General features: G+C 42.8%; 2 protein-coding genes across 2 annotated transcripts; one reads left to right on the forward strand and one right to left on the reverse strand.

The window, feature by feature from the left end:
- The first annotated feature begins 3,869 nt into the window (after positions 1 to 3,869).
- LOC147993030 (protein FAR1-RELATED SEQUENCE 6-like) lies at positions 3,870 to 5,372 on the forward strand. Its single transcript, XM_087539201.1, has 4 exons — positions 3,870 to 4,074; positions 4,384 to 4,628; positions 4,755 to 4,889; positions 4,965 to 5,372. The coding sequence occupies exons 1-4, from the start codon at positions 3,870 to 3,872 to the stop codon at positions 5,370 to 5,372; spliced, it is 993 nt and encodes a 330-aa protein (XP_087395327.1).
- A 1,432-nt stretch (positions 5,373 to 6,804) lies between these two features.
- On the reverse strand, positions 6,805 to 9,906 carry LOC125527619 (uncharacterized). The gene is made up of 2 exons (XM_048692131.2): positions 9,686 to 9,906; positions 6,805 to 9,607 (listed from the first exon to the last, which is right to left on the reverse strand). The coding sequence occupies exon 2, from the start codon at positions 9,529 to 9,531 to the stop codon at positions 7,066 to 7,068; it is 2,466 nt and encodes an 821-aa protein (XP_048548088.2). The 5' UTR covers positions 9,532 to 9,607; positions 9,686 to 9,906; the 3' UTR covers positions 6,805 to 7,065.
- Positions 9,907 to 12,080: the final 2,174 nt, after the last annotated feature.

Raw genomic sequence — 12,080 nt, forward strand, 5'->3', positions numbered from 1 at the left:
ATTAATATACTAAGCAATGAAAGTTTAGCTTCAAAAATAATGTATGCAAAATATGCACTAATTAAGGACAAATAGTTAAAATCTTATCATCTTTCAATTATAGATGTGACCGTAGTTCAATACGATCACCATTGGTCGCACGTTTTGAGTACTAACAGTTCAGGAAAAAAATTTGTCTTGACAGTATTAAGATCCTCAAGCCATGAAACATAATGACTTATCTCCTCGCAGTTTAGTTGAGCCCCGGGGCAGTAGTAGGTCCTGTCTACCAAGCGCCGGACATGTTTGCTTGAACCGAAATAAGCTGACAATACAAATTAGTTGTCAACTATTTTTGAATAAACTGTATCAAAGACATAAACATATGCATGCATGGTTGAGAAAAACTCACATAATGGTAGAACTGGAGGCGTTTGCACATCGACCCAGATGTCTATATTACCTTCAATATCATCTTCCGGACGAATATCAAAGGTGACAACCATACCAGGCTTAAATGCATAAGCCTTGCATAGTGCTTGCCAAGTTTTGCATTCAAAATGGGTGTATGTGTCTCCATTATATAATTTGACGTTGAAAGTATACCCATGCTCCGTCTTCAAGTAAACTCTCTTTACCTCCATATCATCTATAGCACTAAAACCTATCTTATCCAAGACAAAAATTCTTGCATGGCAGGGGATGCGCTAGTAGAATAGTGAAAATTTAAAATTATAAGTTGAAGCAAATGAAGCATAAGTTTTGCATTCAAATAATAATTGACAAAGTGACTTACTGTATCAACCTCGAATGTCTCATCCAGCTTGATGCTGAAGCGCCTACCATCAACAAGGAAATTTCTGTCGCACAGGCCGCGCTGGTCTTCACAGTGTTCGCACATAATGAAATCTTTTTCGTCGTCAGATGACATTTCGTATGTTCATATAGGTGAAACATTAAACACCTATTACTATCTAACATTAATTAATATATAGCGAAATATATATTCATCTAATATTTGACATTAATATATCTAACTATATTCATCTCTAACAATTAACATTACTATATATTTAACTTTTCTATCTAATTCATCTAACATTCGACATTAATCTAACATTTATATAAACTCAAAATATATAAAAAATTAAATAAACAGAAAAACTCATTAACAAATAATATTTTAATTAGATCATCAAATCTCAGATACCTAAATTTTCTTACTAAAAATAAACTAGTTATTATTGAACTAGTTCAAATCTCATATACCTAAATAAACTAGTTATATTAATTATTCAACTAGTTCAAATCTCATATACCTAAATAAATAGTTCGACAATTTTATTACTAAAAATAAACTAGTTATATTAATTATTGAACTAGTTCAAATCTCATATACCTAAATAAACTAGTTCGGTAATTTTCTTACTAAAAATAAACTAGTTATATTAATTATTCAACTAGTTCAAATCTCTAGTTCAATAATTTTCTATCTAGCTAATTCATCTAACATTCGACATTAATCAAACATTCGATCATCTAATTAACTTTTCTAAAAAACAGAAAATAAGTTAAAAAAATGTGTGTGTGTATGTGTGTGTGTATGTGTGTGTATGTGTGTGTGTAGTGTGTACGTATATATGCATGCGTGTGTATGTGTGTATGTGTGCGGCCCCGTACGCCGCCGCCCCGTACGTACGAACGGGGGCGCCGGCGTACGGGGCGGGGGCGGCGGCGTACGTACGGGCGGGGGCGCCGCCATACGGGCCGGGTGCGATGACGACGGACGGCGGCGCGGCGGGTATACGCGAGAGCGAGAGACGTACGGGACCACGGCGGGACGACGACGGACGGCGGCGCGCGACGTTCGGGGCGGCGGCGCGAGACGGCGATGACGACGGGCGGCGGCGGGGACAACGACGACGACGACGGACGACGGGCGACGGGCGGCGAGGACGGGTTCGAGCGGCGCGCGAGAGGTTGGAGACGAAAGAAGTGGAGAGATCTAACTGAATTTTCGTAAGTGTTGTATATATAGGAGAGGCCTTTAGTACCGGTTGGAGCCACCAACTGGTACTAAAGGCCTCGCACTGCCACCCCAAAGTTTAGTCCCACCTCGCCGGGCGAAGGGCAGCCGCACTGGTTTATAAACCCCGCCGCGGCTACCTCTTCGAACTCCTCTATATAGCAGGCTTCTGGGCCTAATTAATTAGGGCGCGCTGCCCTGTGAGCCTGCTGACCCTTCTGGGCCTGCATTTGCACACCCTAGGTCTGGCAGGCCCACTGGGCAGCGCGCCAACAAATTTTTATATAGTTTTTCTTTTCTGCATTATTTATTTTCTTCTATTTATTTTTGAGTAGTTTTTTATATAGTTTTTTATTTTCTGCATTATTTATTTTGTTCTATTTATTTTTGAGTAATTTTTTTGTATAGTTTTTTTACTTTCTGCATTATTTCTTTTCTTCTATTTATTTTCTTCTGGAAATTGAATGCTGCATACTGAACAATTAGGTAAATGACCGAAAAACAACAAATGATGTCAGAACATGTTGGAAATTGATGACGTCGCTTTGAATGCTGCATACTGAACACAAAAGAAGTCCGGAGTTCAAATAAGTTTAAAAAATATTGAAGTGGCCGTGTAACAGATGAGTTCTCGTCCGAAACCCTGATACTCCGAAAGAGTATGTCCAGTTTGTACACGAAGTGCGTCCAGTTTGTAACAGATGAGTTTTTACCTAATTTTTTATATAGTTTTTTCTTTTCTGCATTATTTATTTTCTTCTATTTATTTTTGAGTAGTTTTTTATATAGTTTTTTTCTTTTCTGCATTATTTATTTTCTTTTATTTATTTTTGAGTAATTTTTTTGTATAGTTTTTTTTATTTTCTGCATTATTTCTTTTCTTCTATTTATTTTCTTCTGGAAATTGAATGCTGCATACTGAACAATTAGGTAAATGACCGAAAAATAACAAATGATGTCAGAACATGTTGGAAATTGATGATGTCACTTTGAATGCTGCATACTGAACACAAAATAAGTCCGGAGTTCAAATAAGTTTAAAAAACATTGAAGTGGCCGTGTAACAGATGAGTTCTCGTCCGAAACCCTGATACTTCGAAAGAGTATGTCCAGTTTGTACACGAAGTACGTCCAGTTTTTGCCGTGACCCTCTCTACTCTTTCGCGCATGCTATGCGGGTGATATGATGATACCATGCCAAGTTTCAACATTTTCAGGATTCATTTTGTAGTGATTTTCAATTTCACGGTCATTTAGCTCTCTAAAATAATTAGGTAAATGACCGAAAAACAACAAATTATGTCAGAACATGTTGGAAATTGATGACGTCGCTTTGAGTGCTGCATACTGATCACAAAAGAAGTCCGGAGTTAAAATAAGTCCGAAGAAGAAGCAGGACTTCTTGAGGGTTCTGCACAGATGCAACGTTGAGATTGCGAGGCAGGTGTAGCTGATGTCATGGTTCTACGGGAGCACTAAAGACGTACCCTACACGACACAAGACATTGCTAATCAACAAGCTAAGTTCCGCTTAGAGCACCGCCACAAGGACGTTGGGAGCACAATTGCATACTTCCAAGAGATAAGGGCCAAAGATTCATATTTCTACTGGAGAATCAAACTTGATGATGAGGACAGGGTTGAGAACTTGTTCTGGATAGATGGCGCATCACGCAGGGCATATGCAAAGTATAATGACTGTTTGTTGTTTGACACGACATACATGACAAACATGTACAAGATGCCGTGTGCACCATTCATTGGAATTAATAACCATGGTCAATCCATCCAGTTTGGGTGTGGCTTCGTTCGAAACGAACTAAAGGAAAACTTTGTGTGGCTATTTAACACATTTCTCCATGCAATGGGTGGTGTTGCCCCTAAAAACATCATCACAAACCAGGACTTTGCAATGAGGAGTGCGATCGACGAGGTCTTCTTGAACATAATACACAGAAATTGCCGCTGGCATATAATGAAGAAGGCGCAGGAGAAACTTGGAAAACTTATGGCTGATGATAAACCACTAAACAAAGCGTTCAAAGACCGTGTCGATAACAGCTTGACTGGTACGTACCTAAACTGTTGACCCATTTTAATTACCATGCAACAAACTTGAGAAAACCATATGAAATATATGTGATGCACAAGTTACCATGTGTGGGTCTACACAAGTTACCATGATCTTGTTGGCTATATTACCAGGGGCAGTTACATATGTTGATACCAACTTGTGGTTTAGAAAAGTTACCAGATCTGGAAAAACTGTTCAATAAAGTTACCATTTAACAACTAAGAAAAGTTACCAGCATACTTGTACTTTAATTACCAGTGATTGTATATGATGTTGTGATTGTCTCATGTTTTGTGTATCATAGAGGAAGAGTTTGAAAACAAATGGTGGGCAATGATGGATGAATATGGCCAAATCGACAATGAACATTTTCAATGGCTGTGGGAAAATAGAAAATGTTGGGCCCCAGTGTACTACATGAAGCATTTCTTTCCATTCTTGCAGACAACTGCAAGGAGCGAGGGATTCAATGCTGTGCTCAAGAAGTACGTGAACCCCAACAACTCATTGATTGAATTCGCAACTCAATACACTGCAATCCAGGAGAAAGTAATGGTGGCTGTGGCGAAAGAGTAAGTGGACACAATTTACAAAGAGGCAGACATGTATTCGTTGAACCCAATCGAGTTACAGATGCGAGGGATATACACACAAAATCTGCTCTCTAAGTTTCAGGTAGAGATGAAGCTAAAGACTGCTTATGGATGCGACACTTTGCAAGATGGAACCTTCAGGATGTGGTCGCTCCGAGGCATACTACCAAAGTATGGGGATAGGGACTATCATGTGCAGGCGAACAAGGATGAAGGGGTATACTCATGCACTTGCTGCAAGTTTGATCGCGATGAGCTATTGTGCACACACATACTACGAGTAATGAAACAGATTGGAGTCTACGAGATACCGAGGAGGTATATCCTGGATAGGTGGACATGGGATCCAGAAGAGGATCTTGTTCAGCCTGATCATGAACAGCCAACAGTTAAGAAGGGTATGACAGAAGAAGGAAAAAATATCATGAGATATACATCTATTCTGAATGATTTCAAGGAACAAGCAAAAGACGCTTGCACTACTGATGAAGGGATGGCATTGGCAAGGAAACATGTTAATGCTTTCAGAGATGACATGGATGCACTAAAAAAGAGGCAGCTAAAGAAAGCAAGAAAGGAAAAAGATGAGGGAAAAGAAGCACAAATGTTTTCTTCACCACCAAGGACTAGTGCCACTGAAGGTGTCCCAGTAGCGCATCAAGGAAGCATGTGTCTACTAGGGAAAAGAAGCACGAATTGAACGTATTGAGCGCATTCCTCGTCTGTTCTAACCTGCGACCAACACGACGAACATCCCGCCACTAATGGCGTCGAGAAACAGAGCACGAACTACTCGGGCGGATGTGGGGGGGGGGGGGATTGAGTCAAGACTCACCGGTGGAACAGAACACTGGCATCGAGAATCGGCCGGAGAAGGAGTCGCCGCTCGCCGTCGACGAAGAGAGAGCGCAGGCGGAGCGGCCAACAACGAGAGAGCAGAGCAGAGCGCGGTTGCCGAATGAATTGAGGGAGTGGTGGGGGAGGGAGGAGTTAAGTCAGCGCATTAGGGGGCGGGGAGGGGGGGGAGACGGTTCGAACTACGCGAGCGTGGAGCGATGGCCCACACACCAGCGACAGAAAAAAAAACGGCTCGCTGGAACGCGTAGCACGCGTTGGATTAAATTGGACGACATCCAGGTGGTGTGGCGTTTTTGCAATCTGTCACAGGGTTGCCAAATACATTTTTCGTTTGTTTATACATACTCTAGCTTGGTTACCTAGCCACGATATAAACCAGTTTCGATTTTAAACTTGTCAATCAATTTCGATTCTAAAGGAGAGTGTGCTTACCCGCAAAAAAAGAAAAAAAGAAGAAAGGAGAGTGTACTATTTCCTGGCCGGACATAACATCCCTTGGGCCCACCCACAGATACGCGGCAGCTGATCCGAACTCCCCGCCGTCTTGCTCTGCTCCACTTCTGCTTCATCCGATGACACGCCGCCGCCATCCGTCAGACATAGTGATTCCGGGATCCCCTTTCCGTCCGTACGCCGACCGGAGCTTGTGGCACGAGACAATGGTGTCCATGCCCATCCGCAGGGAAGCCCCGGTTCGCCGCTGGCAGACGCCAGCCGCGCGGGGGAGGCTTGCGTCGGAGAAGTCAAGGAGCGGGTCACCGCCGAGGTCTCCCAGCCCGCTGCTACGGGGAGGCCGGGCTCATGGACGGCCCGCCGGAGCCCGGAGAGAGATCGCCAGTTGGCCACCACCCGGAGCCCGGAGAGGTTTCGTCAGATAGCTCAAGCTTCCTCCCAGGTTTTGGTGAATTTTATATTCAGCAGAATCCTACTACTTTTCTAACTGTCGATGGCTATACACTAGAATCCATCGATAGTGCCCAATTATCTAGTGAGGCATAATTTTCTTTAAGTCATGTCAGTGTGACAATGTCCATGATCAGATAAAACTGAAATCCCGCCGCATAACGCTTAGGTTCAATGTCTGAAACTTATGAGCTCTGCAGATTAGGCTGAAACCTTTCTCGCCAAAAAAAGAAGAAGAAGAGATTAGGCTGAAACCTGAAGAATCGCTTAGGAACCTGAAGAATCTCTTAAACAACTTTCTGTATCCTAGTTTCTCTTCTCACCTGATAGACTACACAATAGATTTGTCGTGTTTGAGATTTAACACAATATAGCCAAACCAAATCTCAAATGATACAATTTAAATAACCGTGCGATTACACTGAAAGCTAATGTTTCCTCTGCGAAAACGCAGCAGCCAAATTGACAGGACAACATGTGCATGATGCAAGGATGCTTACATTTGAATTGTCGGTCATGTTACAGTAAAAGGAGAATCTAAAACCACTGCCGCCGTTTTGCAGAAAAAACAACAGCCAGATCGTCCGAACAGCCTGCAGGCCACCGTGCAAGGATTGAGTTCATCAAATTAATCACCTGAGCGGGTCGACGTCATCAAGGTCTTCTGGGTCTAAGATTGTTTGCCCGTGCCTGACATTTCCGAGAAACCCGGCATGAGACAGCAAAATCCACAGGTGTGTTATGAGCTCCCTATTTCCAGCAAGTCGTGTCTTATGCTTGGCTGCTCTGGTTGATGCTGCCAAGTGTAGGAGGAAACCTGTCCAAAACACTGCTAGATCCCTCCAAAGGCCTACTCTATCTTCTTCATAAGCATCTATCAACTGCTTCCCAAGCTTTGCACCCATCTGGGTTATCGAATTATGGATATCATCATTACGTACAATAGTATCGTCCCTATCTGTAGTTGGTATGGAACTGTTAGTGGCATCACCTCCCATTGTATCAGGATTTTCTTCATCATTAGCCATCTGGACCCTGAGTGCTTCTCCCTGGATTACTGAACTTTCAGGGGCTACTTGTTCTACTACGTTACCCATTCCACTGGGCACCTCCTGCTTGGACTCTTTAGAGGGCTTCGTGGCAATCTCGATAAGTTGGCTGTAAACATTTTGCATCGACTGGGATGCAGAGCGACCAGTAGCATGATAGATTTCACAACGCACCGCATTCAAGACCTTTCTAACAACAATGCCGTTGTCCGGCACCAATGCTATGGTAAGCAGGTATGCACAATAATTCGATAAGCTGACAGCAGTTAAGTAATGTGGCCACACATCTTCTGGAGTTGTTGATTTCTTGGCCAAGAGCCTGTTCCGAAGCCATCTAACCTTCGGTTTTTTCGCTTCATCAGAGGTATGTATCTCGCACAAGCATGTTGCGATGTGCCAGACCAGTATGCTGTGGGTATCATTTGCCCCTGTTAGCTGCTGCATAAGGGATTCATTTGACTCCGGCCCATTTGCCCTTCTTAGCTGCTGCATAAGGGCCTCGTTTGATCCGAAGGCATTTAATAAGTAGGTTTCCAACTTTCTTTCTGGATGCTGGAGGCCCTTGAACGACTCAAGTATCGCCGTCTTTACCTCTGACTCCAGCTTTATTCTTGTGGGAAATTTGGCCAACTTGAATATTCTGTGAAATTTGTTCCAACGATGCGAATCAGAAATCAGAAGGTTATACTGGAAGATCCTTTGATCCCACTTGCTCCTGATGAACCAGAACATCGTTCGCATTACTGCCTCCACTATCAGGTTCCGCCAGCACCGATGCTTGACGTACATACAGATCATCAGAACCTTGTTCCATTGAGAGAATACATATAGATAGACCTCTGACAGCTCCTTGGCAATGATAAGACCAACTATGATGCGAATGACAATCACCCCGTGAGTGATGATATTTTTGTCTGCTTGATCCATCCTCTCTGGTATATGACGGACAGGATATACAAGGTAGCCGGTAGCAGCAACAAGAGACAAAGACATGAGCATTCTCCTGTATGGAAATCCGTCAGCAAACATAGCGGAATGCTTGCTATAGAACAAGTCTTGGAGGAAGGACAATTCCACCTCCATGATGCGGAACGCCTTCTCATAATTGTCTGTCTTCTCTTGCAGGATGTAGCCGAAGAGGAGCTGCCTTGTCTTCTTTAGGCTAGCCTCGTGTATCGGGAGATTATAGAACCGACGGCGCAGCAGCTTGTACATTCCAAATGAGAGGCAGACATCCTTCAATCGGTTGCCAGTATCATTGCTACCGCCCAGCAACCCACTGCTGCCAGCATCAACATTCCATATCTTGTCTAAGGTGACAAGCTTCTTATTATCTGTATCCAACCGAATCCTGTACTGCGCTGATGCAGTTGTCCTCCCCCGTTGGGAGTCATGCAGCGCCTTGTCTTCCCCATAGACCAAGTACTTGTACGACTGCATACTGATCCCATTGTTGGAATCGGTTGCATCACCAGAGGGAGAGGGACCGAGTGTGTGCTCGTATCGCATATAGTCGCTAACGAGCCTCGTGTTCTCTTGGTTGATGGTCTGAGCCCCGTCGGATGAGGCAAAGTATGCGATGATGCGGATCGCGTTGAGGGCCCAGATCATCCATAGGGGAATCCTGAGGAGGAAGAATGTCTGCATTCGGAGGAGATTGGCTGCCCAGAAAGAGGACATGAGGTCGAGCAATGGGATCTGCTTGGACCTCTGGTACAGGCGCCCAGTCTTGACGCTGTGCTGCAGGGTTACCAGCAGCACCGCCCATACCTGAAAGTAGTCGTTGACCCTCTTGGCCGAGAGCTGCATCAGGCCCATGGTGTAGTGCACCATGGAGTAGTTGAGCATCTCGATGACTTGGATGGTGGTCGACATGGCCCTGTCCGTGTGCCACGGCCCGAAGCAGTCCAGCAGGAACCTCACCACAAGCAGCAGCGTTGTCATCAACACCCACAGCTCCACGCTTGCTATATGAGTGACACCGTCCATCTTAAACAGCAGTTTCATGGTAGACAGGATTGAAATTACAGCTATGTCTGCGGACGGCATCTCGCCCTTTCTCTCCGTGTGCTGTCTGAGATCTGACTTGCACACCAGCAGCTTCGAACTAGTAAACTAGCAGTAGCTAGGAGAGAAATCAACTTTCAGAAACATGCAAAAATCAGCTTCAAAAAATATTTCCAGAGAGAAGAAATGGTGTGACCTTGGAATGGCGCCCTGGACTGGAAGCCGAGCGGGGACTAGGTCGAGTAGCAGAGGGAGGGGCGGGGAAAAGGGGCGGACGGCTCGACCGGTGGTGCGGCAGCGACAAGACGATGGCGATGTCAGAGTAACACTAGCAGAATCGTCGTATTTGCAGCCTCCAAAACATATTTGGAGAGCACTCCATAATTTCTTTATGGCGGTGGAGGTTGTGTGTAAACAGAAAATTGCGATATATATGGGGCCTCCATATTTCCCCCCTCTTTTTTGCATCAACTTAATTTTCATAAAAACAGTAAATTCCAACAACATTGAAGTACAAAGTTCTTATATATCGACAGGGTCAGGCCGGCTCCGATGCCGGTTCCGATAGGGAAGCGGTAACAGCGACGTGTCGACAGCTCGTTTTGGTGATGGTAGTTGTCGTTTGGTGGTCCACATACCTCGGTGTAATTTTTATTATGTTGGATGCTTTGTAATTCTGATGACCTTTTATAATAGATCCGGATCCTTTTTGAAAAAAAAAAGTTCCTACGTAAGGAGAGAAATGTCAATACTGGCATTTTAAAAATAATTAGTAGGCAAGGAGAGCCAAATTTGTCGCTTTTACATAATTGTAGCGACTATAGTTATGGGAGAATATCGATGAGCGACATTTTCATACGTAACATATACTACCTCCATTCTGGTTTATTGGTCCTCATTATATTTTGTGCCAAATTTTGACGATAGATTGAACTACCAAAATGTTCATGCATGTCATAAATAATTATATCATTGAAAACTATGTTCAAATATGAATCCAACGATATAATTTTTTTGACATGCATTAATATTTTATTAGTTAAAGATAACATTTCATGCCCTCTTTTTGAAACATTTAAAGATAACATTTCAAAGTTTCAAAAAATTCTGGAAAAAAAATCCACATTGACATATGGATGTATACGACAAGTGTGTAGAATCTTTTAAGCATTGAAACATTTGTTTTGATTTTTTTTTTCTAAAAAGTTCGATGTAGCTCGAGCTCCAAAGCGAATTTATGTACCTTTGTCTTATATTCTTGATATATAAACCAGTTAGTACTCCTTCTGTTTTTTTAGTCCGCATATAAAATTTGGTCAAAGTCAAACTTTATAAGGTTTGACCAATTCTGTAAAAAAAATATTAACATCTACAATACTAAAGCTATATGACATGAAAATTAATTTCATAATGCATCTAACAATATTGATTTCATATTATGAATCTTAATATTTTTTCTATAAACTTAATTAAAATTAACAAAGTTTAACTTTGATCAAATTTTATATGCAAACTAAAAAGAAATGGAGAGAGTACCGTACAACACTGTCGGAGCCCCCACCCCACCTCACATCCGTGTGGATCATGCGTGATAGTAGCAGGGACACAGTGTGGACAACGCAATTACTGCAATGAGGCGATGGTGTGACAGTGGATCATAATGATTGTTTTTACCTGTGCAATGCGGACTGGTTCTCGTCGGAGCCCACAGAGCAATTATACACACCAAACAAATGCTACGTACAGTGTTTTCATGTTTCATCACGAGACGCTCCGTCGGAAGTGTAACAGCTAGCCGCGTTATCTGATAGCACATATAGTAGTCCCTTAATTTCTAAATATTTGTCTTTCTAAAGATTTTAACAAATAAGGCGCACTGTTCGTTGGTCAGATCTTTCATCACGTGTGGGTGGTTGCGGGAACACATAGGACCACTCACTTACCAGTAAACTAGGAATGCGTCCGTGGGTTGTGGGTGAGCTTAATCAAGGCTGGCTAATAGTACGTACTAATAATCAAACTACCACGTCCTCTGGCGAACAAACCTCCACGTTTCCATTGTAGATCTGGTGGACAGCCAGGCAACGCGGGGTTTCTGCTTCTGTGCACCCGGTCAACGTACAGGTCTGCGTCCACTAGACTGCACATTAGTAGTGCTGCTTTTGTCCTGATTTATAACCCGCTTTGTATTTTATGTCAAATTTTAACTAGAGATTTAACTAACAAAATATTGACGCATGTCACAAGAAATCATATCGTTGGATTCATTCGTATTTGAACATAGTTTTCAATTGTATTACATTTTATGACATGTATTAACTTTTTGTTAGTTAAATTTAAGATCAAAATTAGACACATAATACGAAGGGAGCAATAAACCAGGATGGAAGTAGTACTTGTTTTTTAGAAAAAAAATTGAAGAAAAAGACGGAGGTAGTACTAGTCAGCTTCGAGTAGGGTAGGACAGTCGACAGGAAGCTATTCGACTAGCAAGATTCCATGCCCAATGCTCCATCTTTCTTCATGAATACACGCGCCTGCCACCGATACAAGGGGACACGAACCGAGAATACCGGAGAAGCACAAATCCT

The sequence above is a fragment of the Triticum urartu genome, chromosome 1A, assembly GCF_056163025.1.
Source record: "Triticum urartu cultivar PI428250 chromosome 1A, HENAU_Tu73, whole genome shotgun sequence".
In the NCBI taxonomy this organism is placed as follows: domain Eukaryota; kingdom Viridiplantae; phylum Streptophyta; class Magnoliopsida; order Poales; family Poaceae; genus Triticum; species Triticum urartu.